The 26,869-nt window shown below is 38.7% G+C and overlaps 1 protein-coding gene across 1 annotated transcript in view; it reads right to left on the reverse strand.

Annotated features, from left to right (window-relative positions):
* Positions 1-686: 686 nt before the first annotated feature.
* The window catches only part of LOC105209019 (uncharacterized), a 59,788-nt gene continuing 33,605 nt past the window's right edge, over positions 687-26,869 (reverse strand). Inside the window, exons 3-8 of the mRNA XM_054230738.1 lie at positions 19,325-19,427; positions 7,046-7,199; positions 6,831-6,958; positions 5,616-5,763; positions 5,359-5,481; positions 687-2,867 (exon numbers count right to left, since the gene is read on the reverse strand). Coding sequence (XP_054086713.1) covers positions 1,474-2,867; positions 5,359-5,481; positions 5,616-5,763; positions 6,831-6,958; positions 7,046-7,199; positions 19,325-19,399 — 2,022 coding nt within the window. The 5' untranslated portion in view covers positions 19,400-19,427 and the 3' untranslated portion in view covers positions 687-1,473. The remainder of the gene's footprint in view (positions 2,868-5,358; positions 5,482-5,615; positions 5,764-6,830; positions 6,959-7,045; positions 7,200-19,324; positions 19,428-26,869) is intronic.

Consider the following 26,869-nt stretch of genomic DNA (forward strand, 5'->3'; position numbering starts at 1 on the left):
TAAAACTCACTTTAATTCTTAAAAGAGATTAAGTGAGGTATAATTTTCCGCTCTACAATATCTATAAAAAATTAAATCCTATAGGGGACTTTTTTGTGGAGGACGTAGTTAAATATTGTGTTATCATGATCTGCGTCGTAAATAACCCAAATGATCTGAGGTTCACTTTTGTCTGTGTAAAAATGTGGTTATATTTAATAGACGCAGTTAAAATTCCATACCATATATATTGAAGCATCCCTGATATTAATTTATTTTTAATTATATAGTAGTGTTAGTTTTAAAATGTGATTTCGAGTAATGATATTGAGATTTGGGGCTGGAAACTGTTATGCCGAGTCCAGTGAAATCAAGATATATTCTCATCGCCAATAAAAATGCATTATCAATTTGTATTTATTTTATTATTATTTTTTATTTATTACTTAATTTAATTAATTTGTCCATTCGCGTCATAATCATAGTATTCAATTACAACTACAATAATTTTAAATAAATAATATAAACTGACTTAAGTAAAATATAAATTTAAATTTTCGTTTGTGTTGAACATTCATTAGTGTCGATTTATAAAAACCAAAAACAAAACAAAATGAAAAACAAACGTAATTTTGACTTTTCAATTCACACTCTTCATTTTCGATTGCTAAACTAAAGTAAGATTTTGAATTTAATTTTAATTAATAAACATATTGCATAAAATTCGCTTAAGTTGCCGGCTTGCAAAATAAGTAATAAGCTTAAATTAAAGGCGAAGAAATAGAAATGAAGTAATTTCTATTGAAAAAATTAAAAAACATGAACTTTTTCAAAAAATCATTATTAAACATAAATATTATGGAAGGGGTACACTTGGCTAAAAGTTAAATAAATAAATAAATAATATGACATTCAGTTAAGTGTTAATTAAAAAAATATATGTATTAAATAAAATAAAAAATATTTTAGTTAAATTCACTAGTAAGTAAATGCACCTCAAAAGCACCGAATTTAATTTATTAGAGATTTTATTAAAATGAAACACAGTGCGTGTCAGCAATATGAAGTTTCTAGTTACTTATGGGGCTAAATAAATATTGTTGTATGTGTTTAAATCTTTTGCTTGTTTGTGGTAGTTTAGTGATTTGCTATTGCAGTGCTGCCCGAAAATGTGCTGTCAAACACACATTAACTTCCTCTTCAACTACACGTGTAAAAAAAGAAAACAGTAAAAGTACCAATAAATAGAGCTAAAAAATTGCTAATTTGTTTTGAGCTTTTGAAATATGCTCTCATTGTGTGCGTGCTTTCAGTCATTGACACAACGCTACAGCTATTGTCATCAGCGCACACAGCGCGTACAGGAAACTTAATTTAAATATTGTATAGATTTTCGAATGATTTGAAAAAAAAAAACAGATTTTGAAATGCGCTCTTCGAATAAGTCATTTCATTTAACTACTTTCGCAACCCGCCACCCACCAAAACACCCTACTACTGCACTGTTTCGTGCGCAACCGCACTCGCCGCTGCTACAGCGCCACCTATCTGCTGTCGTTGTTGTTGCTCCTGCATATGACGCATACGGAAGAGGCGTAAGGTCATCCATGAAGCGAAAGTACCAGGCACCGGCATAGGTGTTTGCTTCTCGAGCGCCTCCTTTTGCAATTGATAGCGATAGAGCAGCGAGCCGGCAATCAAGGCGGACACAATGGTAGCCGAAATGACGACAATGAACAGTATGCTGAAACCAGGCACCGGCATGCAGATGCCATAGACAACCTCTTCACTTATTTTACCCTGGAAGACGGTGACCGCTTCCTGTTTGGAGTCCGGCGAGAAGGCAAGATCAGCTTCGGAGATGACATCGTAGAGACCGCTAACGCCAACATCGGCGCTACGCACTTTACGATCGGCAATCACGATGGATCGACGACGACGACGCGTAGATTTGTCAGTTTCATCGCTGTCAGCTGTTTTATTTGATTTTTGTTTCAACAATTCTTCGCTTGCATCGAGATCTATGTGATCTTCGCGTGTGCGCTTCAATGCTTCAGCTTGTGGACGGTAGATGGGATGTGGTGCATCGTCATTCGATTTGGGCTCTAGCGAGCGTGGTCCGGCCATTGGTACACCCATACGCTTTTGTGCCTCGAACTGACGTGGTCCATGCGGAAATTTGCCGCTCTTCTTCAACTCCATATACTGCGCCTCATCCAAATCGGCCAACTCGTCTTCGCCGAACAGTGAATCGAGATCCGAATCTTCCGGTTCTTCATGTACTGGACGCGGTGATAGATTAGCATTCTTTTCGTGCATATTAAATTGATCCAATATATTTGCAATACCACTATTGATCGACGACAATTGTTTGCGATTGTGTATAATGTCATCGTAGAAGACATCATGATCGCCTGCACCATCGCTACCTATACCAACGCTGCCACCACCACCACCAACGCTACCCAAACCACCACCGCCGCCGCCAGCTCCACCTAAAGGCAGTCCGCCCAGCGCTGGTTGTTGTCCACCATGCATGGCAATGTGTCCAATACTCTCCTGACTGAGCTCATTCTGACTGCCTGGCGGTTCGTTCATGAGCACATCTTTACGCTCGTTAACGCTGCCCGTGAGCTGGCAATGATCCAGGCAACCGTGTCGGCAGATTTCCACTTTGCATTTTATGTGTACACTCAACGCGTCGGGGAACTTGAAGGCGTGGAAGAAGGCATAAGTTATGACGGTGGCACGCTCATCGGGCGCACGTGCCTTCAAAAAGCGTGAGATCATCTTCGGACGCAGAACGCAGCCGAATTCATCGGAAAGATTGATAACATGACCGGAACCATCGGAAGCAACGCACGACTTGACACGCATATCGAATTCGCCTAGAAAAATTTGTGAAAGAAAAGAAATAGTCATTAGTAGAATTGAGATATTACTTAGTTGGATACTTTAATACTGAAGTTATTAATAGCTTTTTTATCTAGGAGCGCTAAAATAGCATAATTTTGATAATGTAACTATTGGCTGTAGTAAAATGTATGCAATCTCAAATTGACTTGGTTTGAATACAACTTTAGTGAACTTTGCTGAATCATTTTTCATTGTCGGGGGATCTACTGAACTATTAGTCATCTTCTTCAACGTCTTCTACCATATGTAGTTATTATTTAAATTTCATTGAAATGAAATCATAAGAAATTTTTCATTGCACTCGAGATTTGTGCTTTTCTTACTTATTGTCAATTGTTTTACTTATATACCCGTGCAACAGTTATCTTTTTGCACAACAAGTCTAACGAACTCGAAAAAGAAATCAAATTTCAGCATACAGCGTATCTTATCACCGGAAATTAGCCTTGCCTTAGGTGCAGCTAACAAAACATTAAATTTAAACTTGTCTCGTACTGCTACCGCTACTGATTACACAAACAATTATCTGAAAAAATAAACTTGAGCAGCTACCGTGCACTATTTATAAGACCGATCATTGGCAATCAAGTTAGTTGCTCTCAGCTTAACCGCCTGCTGGTGTAGAGGGAAACATGAAGATTGCCGGATTGTTTATAGTAAGCGTCTGCTTGGCAGAATGTGCGACAGTGTATGTGAAAGAATTGAGTGGTGAAAATTTGAATTATGAAGCCTTAGAAGTGAATGAAAACGCAGTTGGTGAAAAAAACTTCCCAATACAACCAACAAAATTTGGAAATAATCTCTTATCAACTTTGACTGTAGGACAAAATTCAATTCCATCATCGGATTCAGATCTTCTACGACCACAAACATCTGTTTTAAACACCAACGAAGTGCTGAAACCTTCATCAACCAACGAAAATGTTCTGAATAATCCCAACATAGAGGCTGTACCAATAGTTTCGCCACAAAATTCATTAACGGTATCTACGAATCTTCAACCACAAACACAACCACAAAATCCAAATCCTTCCGTTAGTAGTCCCCAATCACCTATGGAAAACCCAATTATAACAATAAATAATCTTCAACCACAACCAGAAAATCCGACTAACATAAATGGTCCTGCTGCTACACAAACTCCAGCAATGAACGTTCAGCAGCCAGCGTCATCTCAATCATCTTCTACCATAAAATTTCCACTGCCACCACCAAAAAAACCAACAGCGAGCTTCCAGCAACCAACGTCATCTCAGTCAACTTCTACCATACAATTGCCTCAGCCACCACCGCCGCCGAAGCAAAACTCAGCCACGATCATAAAGCTTCCAACACCACCGAAAAAGCAACAATCAGCTTCTAATCAATTAATTTCCACCATACAATTACCACAGTCGCCACCAAAAAAGCCAACAGTGAACGTCCCGCAACCACCGTCAACTCAATCATCATCTGTCATAAAATTTCCCCAGCCACCGCCGCCACCGAAGCAAAACTCGGCTACGACCATAAAACTTCCAACACCACCGAAAAAACCAAATCGTCCAAAACCTCCAACAAGCGTTGGTCAGAATCGTCCAAGACCACCGGTTCCTAGCGTTCAGGGATAGGTTTTAAGTGCTTAATGAAGTGTTGAAGTGGCTCTCACAATTACTCGTTTAGAAAATAAAAAATTCTATAATTATTGTATGCGTGCATTTTATCTTCTTAAATCAAGCTTCTTCTTAATTTTTGTTCCTAGAAGTTTTTGTGGAATATATAACTGATCTCTAATTGTTCTTTAAGTAATTTAATTTCTAATATCCAATTGTAAAGTCCGATATATTTTTTTTATTAAAATATAAATTCAAATTATTGTGTGAAACATGATCAAGCCTTAACTGTCTTTCATTTTTATTAAAAGCAGTTATTAACACCAGGGCCTTTTGCAGAAAACCACATAAAAGTACCGCGAAATGCACTCTTTATTTATAGAGAGCTCGGAACGTCATTGACTTTGATGTGGTTCATTAAATTTTTCTAGAGCAGAAACGAAGTAAGTCGAATGATAACAGTGTTAATGAAATGCGATCTTCTTCATGTGGTGGCCGAAACTGATCAATGCACAATACCTTGACTTGAAGAAACCGCAGAAAAATAACGAAGAGAATACTGATATAGATGAGCGTAAGAGCTAAACCTCCTACACAAAACAAACCTGAAGAAATGTCTTATTTTGTAAATAATTATCTCTTATAATTACTTCTCATTCAGTCTTATAATTTTTACAGTTGTTATCGTTAGATTAGGTCCCACAACAATTCTTTCTCAGTTATCACAGCACAAATATTAAAGAGAAGATCTACATTTATTTAATACAAATTCGTAAGTTTTCGAACTATCTTGTATATAAGAATTTTCCTACCAGTTCAGCTCTTATCTCCCATATCTTACAAAGTGAATATGCTTGTATTTGTCACTTACCGCGATAATCATTGATGGCAACCACAAGTGTAAGTGTAGAACCTAACGGCACGATACCGCTAACTGGCGGCGCCCATGGACCTTTACCATGTTGTATCTCCATCCAACAGTCAACATTATCGCCTATAAGACATATATAGAAGTTGAATGAATATATGAAATGAAAGTTCTTTAATAGATTCTTATAATAGTATATATATATTAGTTGCTTGTCAATGTACATATAATAAAAAAAAAATAATTTTTTTCTAACTCACCGCGGAAATCGAGTTGTATTACATCCAAATCGGCAATAACCATTGGTGGTTTCGATGCGGTCTTCTCGTAATCATTGAACCATTCACAACGTAAACGTTTCGCCTCATCCCAAACTTCTAGTAAATCCTTGTCATATTGCACAACCACCTATGATTTATGAAATGAAAGGTAATTAGTTTGATGTTGTTAAGGAATTAAACATGTGGTATTGGTATTAAGTGTCATCAATAATGTTATATTATTTTTTTCTTTTTAAACATTTTTTTGAGTAACATTGGGCTGGGAGAGGAGTTCCTTAAGATATTTTACACTTTCATGCAAAGAAATTTATATTACTCTTACTGAATTTATGGAGATCTTAGTTAGGGATTACATTTAATAAAGATAGTCTAAAGTTTTTCTTGAGCTTAAATTTGTGTGCTTGAGGAGTATAGCAGTCTTATAGTGAGTGAGATAATTCTGTTTCCACTGAATTTCGTTCGATGTTATCCTCATTGGAATTATCTTCATTAGAAGAAGGGCTTCGATTGCGACATTTGAGTAGTTCACACACTTACTTCTAATAGTACAGAGAGAAGGGTTTCAACGCAGAGTTCTGTGACAGATTAAAAGACTATCTACGTGGTCTCAGATAGAGTTTATGGTATTATTTTCGTGATTTGTTTTCAGAATATAAGTGTATTGTTATTGCAATTGTAAGAGTTTTAAATATTTCTGAGGTTAAGACCTTGGTCGAATATAAATCTATATTCACTTCGTTCTCGAAGACTCGACTATAGCAGGAATGTAGTATAATTATTATAATTGACGTTTTATTCTTTAGCTATATAAAAAAAAAATGTAAAAAGTATAAAACGGGATTCAATTTAGGACTGCGAATTAAAACAGTGAGATTGACTCGTCTAGACTACATTCTCTAAACGTCCTCAAAGTTTGAAAGTACTCTGAGTTTAAAAGGTCTATTGGATAGGGTCTTGGTCATTGTATTTACTTGGTTAGATTCTTTCCCCAAACCTTTATGACACAAATAAGTCCACTTGTAGAACATATATTTGAATCCAAACAATAAGTAAAACCAACATGAGGTCCAATTAATAAACACTAACAGTATAATTGATCAAAATATTTGTTTTAAATTTCCTATGAGTTTTGTCTAACTATTTTTATGCGATTCTTTACTCAATCCGCCTTTTTTTCTCGAAACCACAACTCACCGTATTCTCATAAAACTGTCCATGCAAGTCCGGCTTCGTGCCACAGCGTGAGTACGATATCCGAAATGAGAAGAACGTTTTACCCGTCGACGGGGGCACATAAACGCAACGCGGATCGCTGTGTTGTCCTGTGGCGAATATAATTAATGGATGTCAGTTAAATAATTAAAAAATAAATAAATAAACATATAAGCAGTTGAATAATAAATTAGTACCTTTTGAGCTGACGATACCCTCGAATGGATGGGAAAATGTCAAATGTACATCCATATGATCCTTACCGCACATTACTTCTAAAGAGACTATGTTTGGCATTCCCTCCGGCCGTTCCATGGGCCACAATTCATTACCAGCTAAGACTAAACTAAACTGCAAGGAGAAAGAATATGAAACATAAGACATTAATGCGGGTATGTAAATGGGTAAGCGGTTGTTGATAAGAGGGTAACATCATTTAAATATATGTTAATGCTGCAAAAAAAAAATTTTACTGCAACAACAGCAACAAAAATATGTTTGTATAATTTTAATTAATATTATTCGCACGAGTGGCGACGCAAAAAGCCAGAAAGACCCTCACATACAACTAAGACAGCTTCATATGTCTACATTGCCACGCGCAGCGTTGCCTCGGGAATACTCAACCCACTGGCATTCCGGCATACCGACATTCAGGCATTTAGACGCGCCCGCATTGTCTTTGTGTCAGCTTAAGTTCGCGCCGCCGTTGCCACGGTTGGCGGGCTGCCGCGCCTGGGCCGTCAGAGTGCCGCCGCGCGTGAATGAGTGTTAAGTGACTGGCGTGCGAGCGAACGAATGAATGAATGAATTAGTGAGTAAGCGAGTATGTAAGCGAGTAAGTGAGTAAGTCAGCGAGCGGGCGAGTGAGTGCGCGTTTGCGATTCTTGGTTGAATGTGGCAACTGTGTCTTGACCCAATTTCGCGTGCTACCTACCGCTTGCAACGCGCTCAATGCAACATTTTTGCTGCCTGATTATAAATTAAAAGAATATTATGCGCGTGTAAAAAGTACACTGTTGCAACGTAGTAAAGCAGCAGCAAGAAAAAAATGTATTTGCAAGCAAATAAATAAGAAAAATCTTGGTTAGGAAAATGGGGGAAAATGGTTTGGAAAAAAGTTACTTGCTTTTTTCTCTGCCTGCAGTTCGCTTTTAGCAGCTTCTTGACTTACTTCTGAGTTTCAACTTACTTCTGCTTCTTTTTACTTTGCTTGCACTACACAACTCACTACTCGTCCGCTACTCGCCGCTCTTCAATACACTTTGGCATGAGGCTGACTGCATGCCGCATAGCGTATGTGCTTGTTTAATTCATTTATAATTGCAAATGCAATTTTCATGTCAGATAGTCCAAAAGATCGCAGCGATAACCTCTGCAATGTCGGCTTCTCGGCACTCACACTTTGTATTGCCGCGCGGTGATTATAAATATTTTACAGTCTCCTATTTGTTTGTGCTATATTTTTTATTTAGTTTTTTAGGTGTTAGAAACGATGTATGGAGTCATTTTAATTAGTCGCCGAGTTGCTTGAGATCGTAGTCTAATTTTTATTACATTATTTTTCTTTTAAATCGGTTAAAGATCCCAACTTTTTATAAAAAGAAATTTCGAAAGAGAGCTTGTACCCAATTGGAAACACTTGGCTTTCTAAATTAGACTTTAACTAAAGATTTCTGTCAAATGATCCTTTCCAGTAGGTCCTTCGCTGGTTGAAATAATTACTTTCGAACCATATTTAAGGAACCTATTTAGAGAATCCATTGTTCTTTTTTGTGAGAATTCATGGCTGAATGTGTAGTGTCAACATGCTAAAGATATTGGTTTTTTAGTTGCTCAACGGGTTTTCACTATTTTTAGAGGTATTTCAATGGCCATGCTAGATAAAGGCTAAATCCTTCTGAGCATATATCTACACAGTACCTTAACCGCTTACCAAGGTCCTAGTAATATTCAAAAAGGAACACTTAGGATTAGAAAATTTTTCGTTAGGTTGTTATCTATGACGTTTTAGTTCGTAGTGTCTTTTTTTCATCGACTTCATCCAGAGTTATTAGATGCTAGACTTTATCTCATTACAAAGGTTCTGGTTGACTAAAGATGTATATATCATGAGATTTAAAAGAAATGATAAACTAGCTGAAAAGTCATAGGAGCTTCGCAAATTTGCACAACGACTCATATCTACTGTATATTATTGGACTCATCGTGTAACCACTAGCAATTGCAGCTAGCGATGATTCCGGTGAAAGATGTGGGACTATATGAGGCTTTCAGTCCTTTCCTGTTATAACTTTGCTGAATTTGTTTAGTTGGCTTGGAATAACTTTGATTGTAAAGTTATATAAATTTATAACTAACTGTTTCAACAACTAGCACCTGTGCAGTTTCCAGGTGGCCAGCATAGGAGGGTAAAGAGTCCTTCGAAGTGCCTTCTCTTAACAAGGTCCATCTCGGCACAATGTTCAGATTTTGCTTTCTCCAAGAATGTCCAGCTTTTGACAAGCTGAGGTTGAAAACCCTTCGGCAAACCTAGCAAATTGGCTAGAATTGACAGCCGACTCAAGTAGTTTGTAACAGATTTCAAGCGCTTCGTCGAATCTTAATGGTCTTTCTGATCCATTAGGAGTAGTTTGATATCACAAAGGACATTACTCAAAACTGTCCAAGTGAAGTCTTCTTGCAAATGCAGAGATTTGCCTGCTACCATAACCTAACATAATAGTTTAACAACAGCAATTACAAATTGCTCAAAGTTGTTTGCTGAAGATTGTAGTATACTATTATTCTTTGCATAGATATGTAGTTATTATAATAACAATAATTGATTGCTATTCGATTAACACTCCTGCTACCTGAAATTTGCACCTTCAATTACATATGTATTCCGCGTTAAAGACAATTATTGCTGTATATCACCTTAGCTCTTCACTTAAAATAGTAGATGCCTGCAGTAGGAAAAGAAGAACAGGAAGGAAGAGTTGTTACTAGAATCATGACTGTCATCGATAACGTAGAAATATACTTCGATCTTATCATTTCGACCTGATGAAAACTACTAACGGTACTGGACTTTTTTATGATGAAGCCTACTTCTGAATTTATAATTTTCCGGTTCTCAATGAGGTTGTCGACAGTTTTTTGAAGAGGTTGTTATTTCGTGAACCCAAGATGTTTACTTTAGCTAATATAATGATAGATCGCTAAGCTCGATATTGAAACAGAGGCTTAAGTCGTTTTATTCTTATCTTTAATTGTATGTAGGTCAGTGAAAAATGAAAGCTTAAGTTATGGTCTTGATTAAAACTTTTTGGTACTCCGCGCAAACAATTTCCTTCCAGCATAAATTTCCGAGAAATTATATTCCATTCTTGGCGTTCAACTGTTCCACATTCTCGAAATTAATTAGAATACAGCGGTTGCACTGACTATAGCCTGTCGCCCACAAATTACTCAGCCTCTAGTATAGACTAAAATTATTAAAGGTATTCATATAAATGAGTAAGGAAGGGTAAGTTCGGATAAAAACACACATTTATACTCTCGCAATCTATTAAAGTGATTCTATTAAGTAAACATACAATTTGACCCATTCCATATTCCACATAAACACCACTAGAATAACAAAAATCATTATATATTATATATAGGGGCTGGGGTAATTCTTAAATCGAATTTCACTCATTTTCACCACCAAGTTACACTATATCCAAGTTATACACTCACTTAATTTAATTAATATATACGGTATAAAGCCGATGAAAGTTTTAAAACCTTAAAGGTATAAGGGAGCTAGGAGAAGTAATTATCAGATTTTAGCAATATTTGGCATAGAAAACATTATTAGAAGAAAAATATTATCTCTAAATTGTTTTAAAATGTATGAGAGATATACCGGTATTTTCGGTAAAAAATCATCCAATGGCACTGTGATATATATGTTCTATATATAGGGCCTTGAAAAGTTATAGGCTTATTTCGGCAATTTAAAAAAAAAGTGGTGTTAAATCTCAAATGCAGTATTTGTCAAGTTTTATATCGATATCTTTGTAGGTTTTTGGTACATATATTATAAAGCGAACGAATCAGATGGAATTCCAAATTTTGTTATATGGGAAGTAGGCGTGGTTGTTAACCGATTTTTTCCATTTTCTAACCGTGTCAAGATAATATTATGTCAGAAATTTCGTAGAGTAGTTCCTGAGATATAGTATTTGATGACCCTAAAGTGGGCGATCATCATCCTCATCATTTCCGTCCTACTTTATGGTGCAGTAGTGTGGACGGTGTCAACATCTGATGAGACGGCACTAGAAGTTTTCGAGAGAAAGGTTTTGCGGAAGATTTATGGTCCCTTAAACATTGGCAACGGAGAATACCGCAGAAGATGGAATGATGAGCTGTATGTGTTGTTCGACGACGTAGACATAGTCCAGCGAATAAAAAAACAGCGGCTACGCTGGTTTGGGTCATGTTGTTCGAATGGACGAAAGTGCCCCAGCTCTGAAAGTTTTCGATGCAGTACACGCTGGTGGAAGCCGATGAAGAGGGAGACCTCCACTCCGATGGAAGGACCAGGTGGAGAAGGACCTGTCTTCACTTGGTATTACCAATTGGCGCCAAACTGCCAAAAGGAGAGATGCGTGGCGCGCTGTTGTGGACTCGGCTATAACCGCATAAGCGGTTTCTACGCCAGTCAAGAAGAAGAAAGTGGGCGACGCCATATCATATTTTTCATTTCTTATACCAATCTGAGTACAACTTTTCTCATATTTTCTGTAAAACTTAATGTTTTTAGCCTTTTTCGTTAGAGAGTTAACGTTCTTTTAGTACTTTTCAACAGCCTTTGTATGGCCGGTGCGCGTATTATTGCTTGGAATTTTAATGTGGCAACTCTTTATTTGCTCAAAGCAGAAATTGTTTGTATTAAACAAGCAAAAATTAAAATTAAATTAAAAATCATTGCATTTGTATGCCTAACTTTGATTTTAATTGTTTATAGAGTTTTTAGAGTTTGCCAATGGCAATTATCACTTCATATAGTCTCGTGTCACTCATTAAGGCAACCGATTTTGATTTAATTACACAAATTTGCTGTCAAATTACGCGCATTTTGAAGAACCCAAACGAAATTCTGAAAGGAATATGCACAAACAAAGGAGCAAACCAAGTGCAAAATGTGAGGATATTTTGCCAACTGTGGCACACGACGTTTTACTCCACGCTAGCTGCCGCAGCATACACGAGCGCACACGCAGCAGCAATAAATCCACATATGGCAAATGGTATGCGGCCGACAACATACAGGCAACAGCTGCTGCAACATGCATATAGTGTGTGCAACAAAAAAACAAAACAATAACAACAACAACAACAAATGCAGCGTATGAGCAACTAAATAATGAAATTGCCAAATTAACATACCCGACACACTTGCCTTGGCCACTTTGCATGTTGGCCAATTTCATGTCAACTTAAATATGTACTAGTATGTTGGCAGCAGGAAATACTGGATATGTAGCAGCGGTAGCAGCAACAGCAGCATGCATACCAGCACCTACGTGCATGCATTTCTGCTTCTATACACTAGAGTGGAGGAGTGGTGGAGTGTGTGGAGCCTCATAGGCAGTCGGCGCAGCCAATGTGGCAAGCATTTAGTTGGCGGCCTGTGTGTGTGTAGTCTTTATTCCTGTCGCACTGTTCACCAGCAACCGCATTGCCAACAACAGCAATAAAATCAAACGCAAACACACGCACACACACATGTGACAGCTGGCAACAGACAGTGGCGCGGCAATCAGTGGCAGTGGCAGCGCCAGCGTGTGGCGGTGGCTGAATTAAGCCAATCATTTGCTGGATTTTCAACAGCGTTAGCTTAATTGAACTTGAAGAGTGGCTGGCTGGCTGGCTGAAGTTTTGCATGGCTACTTTCGCAACGGCAACTTCTTAGTTGTGTGAGCCTCAGAGTGCGCGTGTGTTTGTGTGTGTTTTTGTAGTAAAAGTAGCAATATCTCGTGATTATGTTATGTTGTTGCCATATTTTTGTAGACTTTATTTATACCACTATACTATCTATATGTATATTTCGCATAAAATCCAGCATATATATATCTACATATATATATATTACTATATACTCGTGTTCAGTTTGGTTGTCATGCTGTGCCTGTTTGTTTGCGGAATTCCACCAGAACTTATTACCATAAAATTGTTGCGCGAAGACTAAGTGGTGCCAGCATGTCTGCCAATTAGATGTGCTGCACTTTTTTTTGTCGATTTTTGCCTACTGCTCCTGTTTCCGGCTGTTTCGCAAGTTAAAGTTTGTGATCTTACAAGACTCTTGTATGTACATATTTACAGTATGTGAATAGGCATAAAAGCAACAAAAGAGGCTGCATATTACAACATTACATTTCAAATTGCTTAATAACGGTGCGCTTCAAATAAAATTATTTCGTTCGTATTTCTTTTGTGTTATTTTACGGCAATATAAAGCAATGTGTGAGATAACCTGCAGTTTTTGTCAGCAGGAAGCGCTTGTTAGAAGTTGTAGGATGTAGTCCCACTGAGAGAATACGATATGTTAGCGTGCTGTACTCATAAATAAGATTATAATGAGATACGTTATATTCTTGTCGACAGCGCGGAAGTGCATAGAAAAAGACGAATTCAATCTAATCCAGTTAGATTAGTACAACTGCAAGATTATGTTGATTCAAATAAGAGTAAAAAGTTGGGCAGGTGTTTAACCTGCTTGAGTACGATTGCCCAGTCTTATTACTAAAGTGACAACTAATTTACACATACATTTAAATCGCTACCGGAAACTATGTAATATGAATTAGAGTACGTTTGTAAAAGCACGATCAGCTGATTAGAAAATATTTTTTCTGACATGTATACACACAGGATGTGTTGATCGGAAGTGTTTAGTTATTATTAATTGAATTGATGATTTAATTGGAGACTTTACTTAGATAATTAATTAAGTAGTGCTAGAAGTGGCCTATGAAAAATATTAGAAACATTTATTTTGGTCTGCATATAGTCGTTCCTAGTTGACACTAACTTTACGAATCAAATTAAGAAGTTTAAAGGAATTATTGATTTCTACTTGTTATCGCACCACTCTTTGTTTTCCGTCCCTACCACAGAAGAAGTCTCCAAATAAGTTCGTGAAGTTCACTGAGGCAGCTTTCAAAACTATAAGTTAGTAGATTGGTATATATAAATTAAACTTTTTCCGAGAAGTCTCTTCTGAGCAGAAGTTTAAATTTTATCATACTATCATATATATGTATATCATATCATTTTATTATTAAGGATTCAATAATATTTTATAAAATTCATTTAATATGAAATTTAGTTTCGAATCGAGAGATTTAGAATATTTCTAAACTCCAGTTATTTCTTCTTCGTCTTCTTATTTTTCCTTCGTAAACCTCAGAGCAAATACAAGATGCTATTTGTATAATACTCAAGGTTATCTAATAACGGTCGTATCTAGTCATCTGGAGGATGGGATCATGTGTAGAAGTTCACGCAAGTGAGGAAAGTTTTTGATTGTCACTCACTTGGGAGTGGCCAGAAACGATTCTTCTCCTCATGGTTCAAGCAGCTCACGACTTCCGGTTTTAGACCAAGTATCCTCTGGGTAGCCAACAGACATCCGTTTGAAGGCGAGCTAAAGTGAGAAGGCGAAGCCCGCTTATGCGGTTGTGCGTAGGGTTTGGGACCCACCACATAAAAACACCCCCCAATGAAAAATCTACGAAAGCCTCGGATGAGACACCCCCCTTTTGATGACGACCCCTGCAAACGTTTTAAGGATAATGATATAAGGGCATGCACCTGGAATGTCCGGACCCTTAATTGGGAAGGTGCCTCTGCCCAGCTGGTTGATGTCCTCATACGACTTAAGGCTGACATCACCGCCATCCAAGAAGTGCGATGGACGGGACAAGGACGGAAGAAGGTGGGTCCTTGTGACATCTACTACAGCGGCCATATAAAGGAGCGCAAATTTGGTGTTGGATTTGTGGTGGGAGAGAGACTCCGTCGCAGAGTCCTGGCATTCACCCCGGTGGATGAACGTCTAGCCACAATCCGCATCAAAGCGAGGTTCTTCAACATATCGCTGATTTGCGCCCACGCCCCAACGGAAGAGAAGGACGATGTGACCAAAGATGCTTTCTATGAGCGTCTAGAACGCACCTATGAGCGCTGCCCCCGCCACGATGTAAAAGTCGTGCTTGGTGATTTTAACGCCAGGGTGGGTAAAGAAGGTGTCTTTGGCACAACAGTCGGAAAATTCAGCCTCCATGACGAAACATCGCCAAACGGCCTGAGGCTGATCGACTTCGCTGGGGCCCGAAATATGGTCGTCTGTAGTACCAGATTCCAGCATAAGAAAATACATCAAGCTACTTGGCTGTCTCCTGATCGAAACACGCGGAACCAAATCGATCACGTTGTGATAGACGGAAGACATGTCTCCTGTGTTTTAGACGTGCGTACGCTCCGAGGACCAAATATAGACTCGGACCATTATCTGGTCGCAGCGAAGATACGCACCCGCCTCTGTGCAGCAAAGAATGCCCGTCAACAAACACAAGGAAGGTTCGACGTCGAAAAGCTGCAATCGCAACAGACAGCCACGAAATACTCTACTCGACTTGCACTCCTGCTCTCTGAGAGCACTCATCAGCATCTCGGTATAAGGGAACTGTGGAACGGCATCTCAAACTCACTGCGTACCGCTGCAGCCGAAACAATTGGTTTTCGGCAACGACAAAAAACAAGCTGGTACGATGAGGAGTGCCGTCTCGCAGCGGAGAGAAAACAGACTGCCTACCTCGCAACATTGCAAACGACCACAACACGTGCGGGATGGGATAGATACCGAGAGCTGAAGAGGGAAGCGAGACGCATTTGCAGACAAAAAAAGAAAGAGGCCGAAATGCGTGAGTACGAAGAGCTTGAGAAGCTGGCAGACAGAGGGAATGCTCGAAAATTTTATGAAAAAATGAAGCGACTTAACGAAGGTTTCAAGACCGGAGCATCCTCATGTAGAGACCAAGGTGGTAATCTGGTAACCGATGTCCAGGGCATACTGGGATTATGGAGGGAACACTTCTCCGACCTGCTGAATGGCAGTGAGAGTACAACAACAGGAGATGGCGAACCCGATCCCCCAATCGATGACGATGGAACAGATGTTCCATTACCCGACCATGAAGAAATTCGAATAGCAATTACCCGCTTGAAGAACAACAAAGCAGCGGGGGCCGATAGATTACCGGCAGAACTATTCAAATACGGCGGCGAAGAACTGATAAGGTGCATGCATCAGCTTCTTTGCAGAATATGGTCGGAAGAAAGCATGCCTGACGATTGGAATCTCAGTGTGCTCTGCCCAATCCATAAAAAGGGAGATCCCACAATCTGCGCCAATTACCGTGGGATCAGCCTCCTAAATATCGCATACAAGGTTCTATCGAGCGTATTGTGTGAAAGACTAAAGCCCACCGTCAACAAACTGATTGGACCTTATCAGTGTGGCTTTAGACCTGGAAAATCGACAACTGACCAGATATTCACCATGCGCCAAATCTTGGAAAAGACCCGAGAAAAGAGGATCGACACACACCACCTTTTTGTCGATTTTAAAGCTGCTTTCGACAGCACGAAAAGGAGTTGCCTTTACGCCGCGATGTCTGAATTTGGTATCCCCGCAAAACTAATACGGATGTGTAAATTGACGTTGAGCAACACCAAAAGCTCCGTCATGATTGGGAAGGACCTCTCCGAGCCGTTCGATACCAAACGAGGTTTCAGACAAGGTGACTCACTATCGTGCGACTTCTTTAACCTGATGCTGGAAAAAATTATAAGAGCTGCAGAGCTAAACCGAGAAGGTACAATCTTCTACAAGAGTGTACAGCTCCTGGCGTACGCCGATGATATTGATATCATCGGAAGCAACAACCGCGCCGTTTGTTCTGCTTTTTCCCGCATGGATAAGGAGGCGAAGCAAATGGGTCTGGAGGTGAATGAGGACAAGACGAAATATCTCCTGTCATCAAACAAACAGTCGGCGCATTCGCGTCTTGGCTCCCACGTCACTGTTGACAGTCATAACTTCGAGGTCGTAGATAATTTCGTATACCTGGGAACCAGCATCAACAACACGAACAATGTCAGCCTCGAAATCCAGCGCAGAATAACTCTTGCCAACAGGTGCTACTTTGGACTGAGTAGGCAATTGAACAGTAAAGTCCTCTCTCGACGAACCAAAATCAAGCTCTACAAGTCGCTTATCATTCCCGTCCTGCTTTACGGTGCAGAAGCTTGGACGATGTCAACATCAGATGAGACGACACTAGGGGTTTTCGAGAGGAAAATTTTGCGCAAGATTTATGGTCCTCAGAACATTGGCAACGGCGAATACCGCAGACGATGGAACGATGAGCTGTACGAGTTATACGACGACATTGACATAGTTCAGCGAATAAAAAGACAGCGGCTACGCTGGCTAGGTCATGTTGTCCGAATGGACGAAAACACTCCAGCCCTGAAAGTGTTCGATGCAGTACCCGCCGGAGGAAGCCGAGGAAGGGGAAGGCCTCCACTCCGTTGGAGGGACCAGGTGGAGAGCGACCTGGTTACACTTGGGATCTCCAACTGGCGCCGAACTGCGAAGGAGAGAGACAGGTGGCGCACTATCGTCGATTCGGCTATAACCGGCTAAACGGTTGCAACGCCAATCACATACATACATCTAGTCAAGATAAGTCGTAAAATTAAATAGTACTTCGGAATTGGATGAAGGTCTTTCTTAATTTTTAACGTTAAGCTATATATGAAAAGTAAGTTTAATGCGTGTATGTTCAATAATAATTTACTAGGTCTAGAACTTTGCTTCCGCCGTTTTCCAATAGATGTCTCTAGGGTCAAGCACTTGTCGATTAAATTGATTTTTTTATATGGATCTTGGACATTTGTGTCAACATTAATCCAACAAAATATTTGTAGAGATCTGTTTGCATCCCAAACTTATTCTCAACTGAAAATGTCACATTTTGAGCTTAATTCTCGACATTTGCGGGAAATTTTGCTTTTCTTTTTTAATTCCAAGAAAAGTGCGGCTGAGGCTCATCGACATTTGTAACCGTTTTTATACAAAAACAAGTAAGGAAAAGCTAAGTTCGGGTGCAACCGAACATTTTATACTCTCGCAATTTATTTAGAGATCTACCTATATTTTCGGAAAAATTACCCTTAGGCACTGAGTTCTTCATATTTGATATCAGGGGCCTTGAAAAGTCATGGTTCGATTTTGACAATTTTTCCGCAAGTGATGTCACAGCTCAAATACAGTATTTGTGTAAAGTTTTATTTCGCTATCTTTATCGGTTCCTTATGTATACATTGTAAAGTGAAAGAATCAGAAGGATTCAAAATTGAGTTATATGGGAAGTAGGCGTAGTTGTGAACCGATTTCGCTCATATTTCACCAGTGTCATCAGGGTGTCAAGAAAATATTATACACCGAATTTAATTGAAATCTGTCGAGTAGTTCTTGAGATATGGTTTTTGACCCATAAGTAGGCGACGCCAAGCCCCTTTTCCATTTTGTAATAAAATCTCAGTGCAGCTTCCTTCTGCCATTTCTTATGTAAAATTTAGTGTTTGTGACGTTTATCGTTAGTGAGTTAACGCACTTTTAGTCATTTTCAACCTAACCTTTGTATTGGAGGTGGGCGTGGTTATTATCCGATTTCTTTCATTTTTGGACTGTATAAGGAAACGGCTAAAAGAAACGACTGCAGAAAGTTTGGTTTATATAGCTTTAATGGTTTGCAAGATATATACAAAAAACCTATTTGGGGGCGGGGTCACGCCCACTTTTCCAAAATAATTACACTCAAATATACCCCTCCCTAATGCGATCCTATGTTCCAAATTTTATTTTCATAAATTTATTTATGGCTTAGTTATAGCTCTTTATGTGTTTTTGGTTATCGCCATTTTGTGGGCGTGGCAGTGGTCCGATTCCGCCCATCTTCGAACTTAACCTTCTTATGGTGCCAAGGAACACGTGTTCCAAGTTTCATTAAGATATCTAAATTTTTACTCAAGTTACAGCTTGCACGGACGGACAGACGGACAGACGGACGGACGGACAGACAGACATCCGGATTTGAACTTTACTCGTCATCCTGATCACTTTGGTATATATAACCTTATATCTAACTCGTTTAGTTTTAGGACTTACAAACAACCGTTATGTGGACAAAACTATAATACTCTCTTAGCAACTTTTGTTGCGAGAGTATAAAAACTTAAATTTACAAAAAAACGGCGGAAGCAAAGTTGTAGACCTAATATGTTACTGTAATTCTTTTATAAAGGCAATATAAATATACTTAAAAGATTTTAAGAAATACTGTTTGGAATTACTTTGTTTTACTCACCATTAATTGTAATATAAATATATGACTAAAGCTAAGGTCCCACAATCGTGTAGGACCTTTTTGAGGGCTCCACATTTTGGAGCTGTGCGCAATGTCAATGAATCTGTAAAGGAAAAAAGAAGAAACACAATTAATTTTTAGATAAATTTTTATATAATTGCTGCGATTCTTATTTATTACATAAAATTTTATATCTAACGGTACGTAAAAAAATCTTCAGATTAGTAAATGTGTTTATGAAAAAAAAAACATACTGTGGATCTTTGGCTAATTCCAAATGTAGGTTGGTTAGTTTTGTTATTAATAATAGTCCTTGGACTCGATTAGCTCAATTATCGATCAGTATTCGTTGAACCACTCGGTCTTCTCTATAAACCCACATGTTGTCTAGAAAGCTACGGTCTTTTATGAATATACCAAAATGGTATTCCCAAGATCCTGTTTTTGTGTCTGCAAGTTAGTTAATAGCTTGTTAATCATTTTTGGAGAAAATTTCTAGATTATCTTACAATTGGAGGTGGAGATTCTTCGGTTTTTAGGTATTTGCTCAAAGTTCTCTCCAGATGGGCAGGGGACTTTAACTGACTTATCAAATATATTACGGTCTGTTCATAGAGAGAGAGAGAGCTTAATACCAATATGCATTAACCGAAAATGGTGGTTCAATAGTGTTCGATATATAATTTATATGAAAAGTATTTCCTTATCGATTATATTTGTCGAATTTGGTGAATGAAAATAGATGGACGTGTTAAGTCCAGAGAGTACACAAAAAATAAGTCTCTGTATCTTGTGGGCTTTTTGATATACATATATATACGAATCCTCACACGACCTTTCCACAGTTTTCGTATATATTTTTCTATTAGTAGTTAATAGGCCATCACTTAATGGACTTCTCTTAGATTCGCAACATAAAATAACCGAACTTTTTATGGCATATCTTTAACTATGACTAGTACATTTAATATACTAACTTTTTGGGGACGCCAAACTTCGTAATATTTATCTCACTCTAGCAATAAATAGGTCTATCTAATGAGTGAGACTTCAACCAACCAGTTTTTTAACATTGTTTTTGCCGTTAGCCCTTATATTTTATAGTTTCTTTTTGGGTACTTCCAAGTGAGAGTTTTCTGAAGAAGCACGCCTCGTTAGTTGTATTGTTTACTCACCAAGGCTATTAGGCAGCAAGCTAACTCTGTCAACAACTGAATTTCCTGCTTCCCTATGAATTTCGTCATTCGTCATTTCCCTTATACACCAGTGCCTTCAGCCGTGAGCCATGAGCCATGCTTACTGCACAGCAATTATGAAATATTTTCAAGTCAACTCACACCGAAAAATTTCAAATATGCACTTTATGTTGCACACAGTTACATATACAGTTGCAACTATATACTCAGATATACTTATAAGTGGCTTAAAGATGCGACTATTATGCAGCTAATTTGCCAAACTGACAGCGCAGTGCACAGCAGGCAGCAAGCGTTGAATTCTCATTGAGTTTAATGAGTGCATACTTGAGAGCGCTCACTCCCCGAGAAGTTCCCCGAGGTGCTTTCTCCCATTTCCCCCTTTTTGAGTTGACTTTTCATTGTTGCCGTAGTATGCAACTACTAACCAGCAGTAGCTACTTATCGCAGCAACAACAACAACACAACAGTTTGTTTTTTGTACAACAACAACAACACTGAAATACTTGAAATTGCAACGAATTTTAATGATCTTAACCCACTTGGATGATAAAGTGAAGCAAAGTGAATGAGAAGTTAAAGTTAAGTAGGAGTTTGTTGTTGTTTGTGTTGTTATTGTAGCAGCAGTGAGGCAGCTTCACAGCAGTTGGGGGTTACCAGCTGCCAGCCAGCAATGTGGTGATTATGCGAATGCGAGCAGACGTGTGCAGTGTGACGAAACGACAGTGGCGACTGAGTCGGAGGGAGGGAGGAGTGAATGTGAGCTTGTTGCATGCCACATTCACTAGGTAAATGAATACGTTAAATTTGTTATAGAATTTAAAGCGTTGCATTTCAATTTGCCACAGTTAGACATACATACTTATGTGCCACATATACATGCCGCATATACATGCCACATGCCACATGCAACACACACCTACACTCATGTAACAGTTAAATACGCTGCACTGCAGCTAAATAGCTTGTTGTTGTTGTTGCATGTGTGGCACTATTGCCAACAGCAACTGCAACAAATTCAAAGCCAAACTACAACAACAACAACAACGCGCATAATAATAATAATATGTTGTTATGTGGCTGCCAAATAAGCATTTGCAAGCGCTTTTACATGTAGCATGCGTACAAAAAAAAAAGCGGTTCCCGGCGACGAGGGTCTCGGTCGCTGCCTCCACGTCTGTCTCTCAAGCATTTTTTATTTTTTTTTTTTTTTGCTTTTGTAAAAGTGTGTTTTTGTGTGCGTCTGGCAACCGCATTCTAAGTGCCAATGTTACATTTTGACTGCTTTGAACTCTTTATGGCCGCGTCGCGTCGCTCGCATTTCACAGTCATTTGCCGCATACATACTACCACCGCATGCCACATGCCACATGCCACACGGCAACTAGTTGCAATTGGCGGCATTATGGTTGCATGCTTGCCACACATATATAATGCTAGACAATTGTTGTTGTTGTTACACTAGTTGTTGTTACTCTCTATGTTGTTATTGCCGCCGCTTGCTTGCTGTAAGCACTGTGAAATCGCTGCAATTGCTAGCTTGTTGTGGCATAATTTATTGTTGGCAACAATGGTGATCGTTGCGGCTGCCAGGCGATATCCAGTTACCCACGCAATGTGCAACATACACACAGCCACACAAACACTCATATAAATGAGTATAAGTGCTCCCCAGTGCACATGGATATTTATGTCTGAACTTCGTTCTGCTCTGTTATCCACCGACTGTCTATGTGTATGTATGCATGAGGGCATGAGTTGCAACAACAAATGCCTCGTGGCAGCAATTGTTATTTGACGCTCGCTATACCTTTGCGTGTTTGTGGTTGTTACTGTTGTTGTTGGCAGCATGTGGCTCAATGTATTTTGTGTGTTGCTGATTGATTAAAGTTGATACGCTTTGTTTGTGCTTGTGGTGGCTGCAACAACAACAACATTTCATAAAAATTGTTGTTGTTGGCGTTCGTTGCTGCAAGTGCCTGCAGCACCCTGTGCAGTCAGCGCGCAGTTGTAGGCGTTAGTTTGTTGTTGTTTTTATTGCAACTCCTATTGTTATTGTTATTGTTTTCATCTATTTAATTTTTGTTTTTGCTACGCCTTTTCAGCTCTGCTCATGCTGGTAATTGTGGCTTACTCCACTGCCACTCATCGACTTAATGCACCGTGATTGTTGGCATTTAATTAAGTAATCAAGGCCGCACGCAGCGTTGCCAGCAACGACAGTCAGGGCAGTAGCAGTCTGCGAGAGCCAGCATGGCATGTAAGCGCATGCGTGTACGTGCATGTGTTTGTTAGTGGGGCTTTTGCAGACAGCAGTCAGTGTGACTTTGTGAATTGATGAGCACAATTAAAATGCTGTCAGCTGCTGAAATTCGTAAATAAATCCAATTTATGTGCCTTCTCATGTAAGTGTGTGTGTGTCGTGGTTTGCTCATACGCCCTCGTGGTCAAGCGCCTGTTATTGGCCGATTAGCCGTCTAATTTTTTCGCTAGATTTGTTTCTAATTAGTGGGTGGCTTGCTGTGGTAGTGAGCGGCGCCAAAGGGAAAGCTTTTAAAGTAGCTTTGGCTACAAAATAGTGGTGCTGTTCTCAGTTTGTACGAAATTTTAGTTAACAGTGTTCGTTACTGGCTTGGTTAGGCGTTTTTCTATTGTAAATTTTAATCCAGTTAATTGAAACTGACTTTTTCAATAACATACTATGTAGACAAGCTTAACTAGTGTTGACAGATATAGGTCGAAAAGTGTGTCCTGGAAAATAATACTCCAAAGAAAAAAGTTTCGGTTCCTTGTTATATCGTTTTCATTTTGTCTGATTTAGTATGTAGTATAAGCTCAAACGAAAGGAAATATATTTAAGACATTAAGAATGATGATAACTTGTTGCCATTTTGAAGGTGGTTTCATAATGTCACTCTCATAGAAATCCTCGTTGTTATTGACAACGAACTGGGACAGTCGATTTTCAGAAAGTTCTCTCTTAAGACGAATTTTTCATAACCATCCATCATCCATAGACAGGAACATGAATCACTTGGTGGTAGGTCTGGTCTATAAGGTGAATACATAAAAACCTCCACAATCTAGTTTCCGAAGCTTATCGTCGTGTGTGTGCTAGTTGCCTTTTTTCATTCCGAAGCGGAAATCTTTCATATATATCGTTCGACTAGATGGCATGTACGATTCATACCTCTTTCGGGACCACGCCACGTTAGTATGTTTTACTATAGTGGACTTGCTTAACAATATACCTACGTACTAAGCCCTTAACTCCGACTACTGTTTACTGGTCCTACGGGACCGCTGTTAATCATTTCTTCAAAGTACCAAGCTCAGCTAAAGTTGGTTCAAGTGTTGACACTAAAGTTTCGAATTTTAAGTTTAGCCATTGGAGAGCAGCTAATTCACTGCCAGTTCCAGCAACCATATAGAAAAACCTGCCTGACCTTCAATCATGGCTTGGCCACCGTTTTCACCGGCACACCGTGATTCGTACGTGACTCACTTTTTAACACCAATAACAATACGTTTCAGATATGGTCCGTTTTGCGGCGTTTCAGGAGCGATTTGATGATGAAAATTCGGCCGATGAGGTCTTTTTGCGGTAACTCGAACTCATACTTCTACGTTTGTTTGCAGCCAGTCTTTTTTCAAATGGTTCCAAATGGCTTTTGATGCATTGTTTAGCACCAGGGCCTCAAAACAGTCCTCATATGACGGTCGGTGTCTATCATTTACATTATTTTATCGATATTTTCGACAATTGACCAACCAATATTGCCGGCGATTGGCTGTTACAGTATCAGGACTATATATACTATTCACAAATCAGCAAGACAGGCGTGCCTTATCCCATTTATCGAAGAAAAATGTAAAATATGGCATATTCTCTCCTTGCTGGGGACCATCTTTGACTTATGCTCGATCAATACTAGGTCAAGGAATTACTAAAATGTCTGAGACTTTTTTTTTATGAGATCTTATCTTTCTAACGCCATAAATCGTAATCCTAGCGCACGTCACGGGATGCAGATTAGGCAGATTTGCTGCTATCAAATTGATTAATCTCACGAACAGATTGCTGGAGAGCAATTTAATTGAGGGTTAGATCTAACTATAAAACTTATGTTTTTAATTCTAATAAACCTCTCATTGAAACAATACAGTGAGTATTTAACTGCACTCGAATATACTTTGGTACACAAGCAAATATTATAAATTAGTAAGAACCATTGCTGCCAATCATCAGTCCAAATTTCATACATTTCCCTTAGTTATAGAGATATCAATGGTATTGAAACTGAATTTTTCCTTGTTTCTTATTTGTAAAATGTGCATGAACCTTCATGAGCGATCGATACACAGTCAAGATCAATAAGCCTAAAGACGCTTAACATTGACTAACCTCACCGCTCACAGTACGCCGATCACCTCAAGGGCAACTCATTAAATTTGTGGCAGCAATCAGTAATCGAACAAATAACAGATCAGCAGCCATGCACTCACACAAAGATACAAAAGCAGAAAGAGTACTGTTGTTCAATGAAAGGCGGCATGTAAACCAAGAACGAAAGAAATTTGTAAGCACAAAAAGAGCAAAAGGAAAAGAGAACATTGAAACTCCAGACGAAGCAGAAAGAAATGGAAATATAATAGCAACAACAATAACAGCATAAAATGTGTATGACTCGAAGGTAGCCAAAGATCAGTGAAGATCAACTTTGAATAGCGCCAATAACCCAAAAAACACATTTTGTGTACAAATAAAGCGTGCACGCGAATGCGATTACAACAGCAACAACAACACACATATCTTTGGATGCATGTCAAAAAAGGCCATAAGAATTTTAAAAGCTCACTCATAATAGGCACAGGCGCTTGGCGGCCTGGTAACCGGGAAAGGCTGGGAAAAAATATATGGAATATGGCAAAAGTGCGCCAACGCCATTCACAGCGTACACAGCGTAAGCAGTAAGATGAAACCAAGAATGAAGTAGAGGGCGAAAAACGGCAATTTAAACGAAAAATAATTCGTGACCCATAACCGAAACAATTTGTAAAGTCATAAATGCGCCGCACAACAGAGCCATACAGTCAACCGGGCGATCGGACGATCGTTTAATGGCGCGTTGCGCGATCAGCCCGTAAAAGGCCCATAGAATGTTGTATGTGGAGGGTAAAGAGTGTGTGGTGAGTGAATGCAAAGCATTACCGGCACCACCGTTTCGTTTATTAGTATGCGATCAGCGATCACCGCCACGATCGTCATAACAATTCTTAAATGATGACGAGGTTGTCAAGGTAAAAAAAAAAAAAAACTGTAAGAAATGCATGTCCAAGTGAAAAGTGGAAAGGATACGGCTACAAAATATTATGTGTATAAAAATTTGTACACACTTGAAAATTATTGCCTTGGTTTTTCTTTATTTGGAGGCGCGATGTGTTGCCAGGCGGCGATTCAAAAACGTGGCGTCCGCAACATGTGCGCTTCGGGCGCATTGTTTTGGTGCATTTTTTTTTGTTACAAATTGGTGGTTTAAATTTCAATCTGCACGTACAGTAATTACAGGGTGTTGCAGTGAGAATGTGTTTTTTTTTTGAAATTTTTTGTAAATTTTTGCTTATGTTGAAATTTAAGCGGGAAGTTGAGATTTAAATGTCAAATTAAAGGACCCTGGAATATTATTGTGAAACTTTTAATAAAGTAGTTTTCGCTTGGAAGGTCACGGGTTCAAATGTCACGCGGTATAAAAATTTACAATTATAAAAAATACTTTTCTAACGGTAAATGGAGATTATTTCTTTGCTTATTACGAAATCAATGAGTGGATTTTTATACTGGTAGAAACGTCAATATTTGTGAAAATTTGACAAAAGAAAAAAAACTTATAAGGACAGCTTAGGACAAGTAATAATGATAAATAATAATTAATGTATTCATTTTAACCTTATTCGGAAAGGCCTTGACTTAATTGAAATTTTTCGTAAATCACTTAAGACCAATTCATAAAGATATTTATGAAACACCCTTTATAATCGGCAATATAGCGAGCATCACTATTACTCCAGTTGTAATATTGTTGTTAATGGTTTTAAAATCAATGTCTTGGAAGAGGTTCCTTATTTCGTATCAAAATAAAGTTGTTCCAGTGGTTGTAAGCCTTAGGGTAACAAGTGAGTTTGAGCTTTTGACACAATTATTCAAATGATTATTGACATGTAAAGTTAACTGAGCTCAATGGAGAAAAACTTTGGAGTTTTTTTATCAGATTTATTTTTTAGATTTATTATTATTACATAATAAATTAAAATTTGTGAAAACCTCATTCATATGTACGGTCAAATGATT

The sequence above is a fragment of the Zeugodacus cucurbitae genome, chromosome 5 (assembly GCF_028554725.1).
Source record: "Zeugodacus cucurbitae isolate PBARC_wt_2022May chromosome 5, idZeuCucr1.2, whole genome shotgun sequence".
Classification (NCBI taxonomy): domain Eukaryota; kingdom Metazoa; phylum Arthropoda; class Insecta; order Diptera; family Tephritidae; genus Zeugodacus; species Zeugodacus cucurbitae.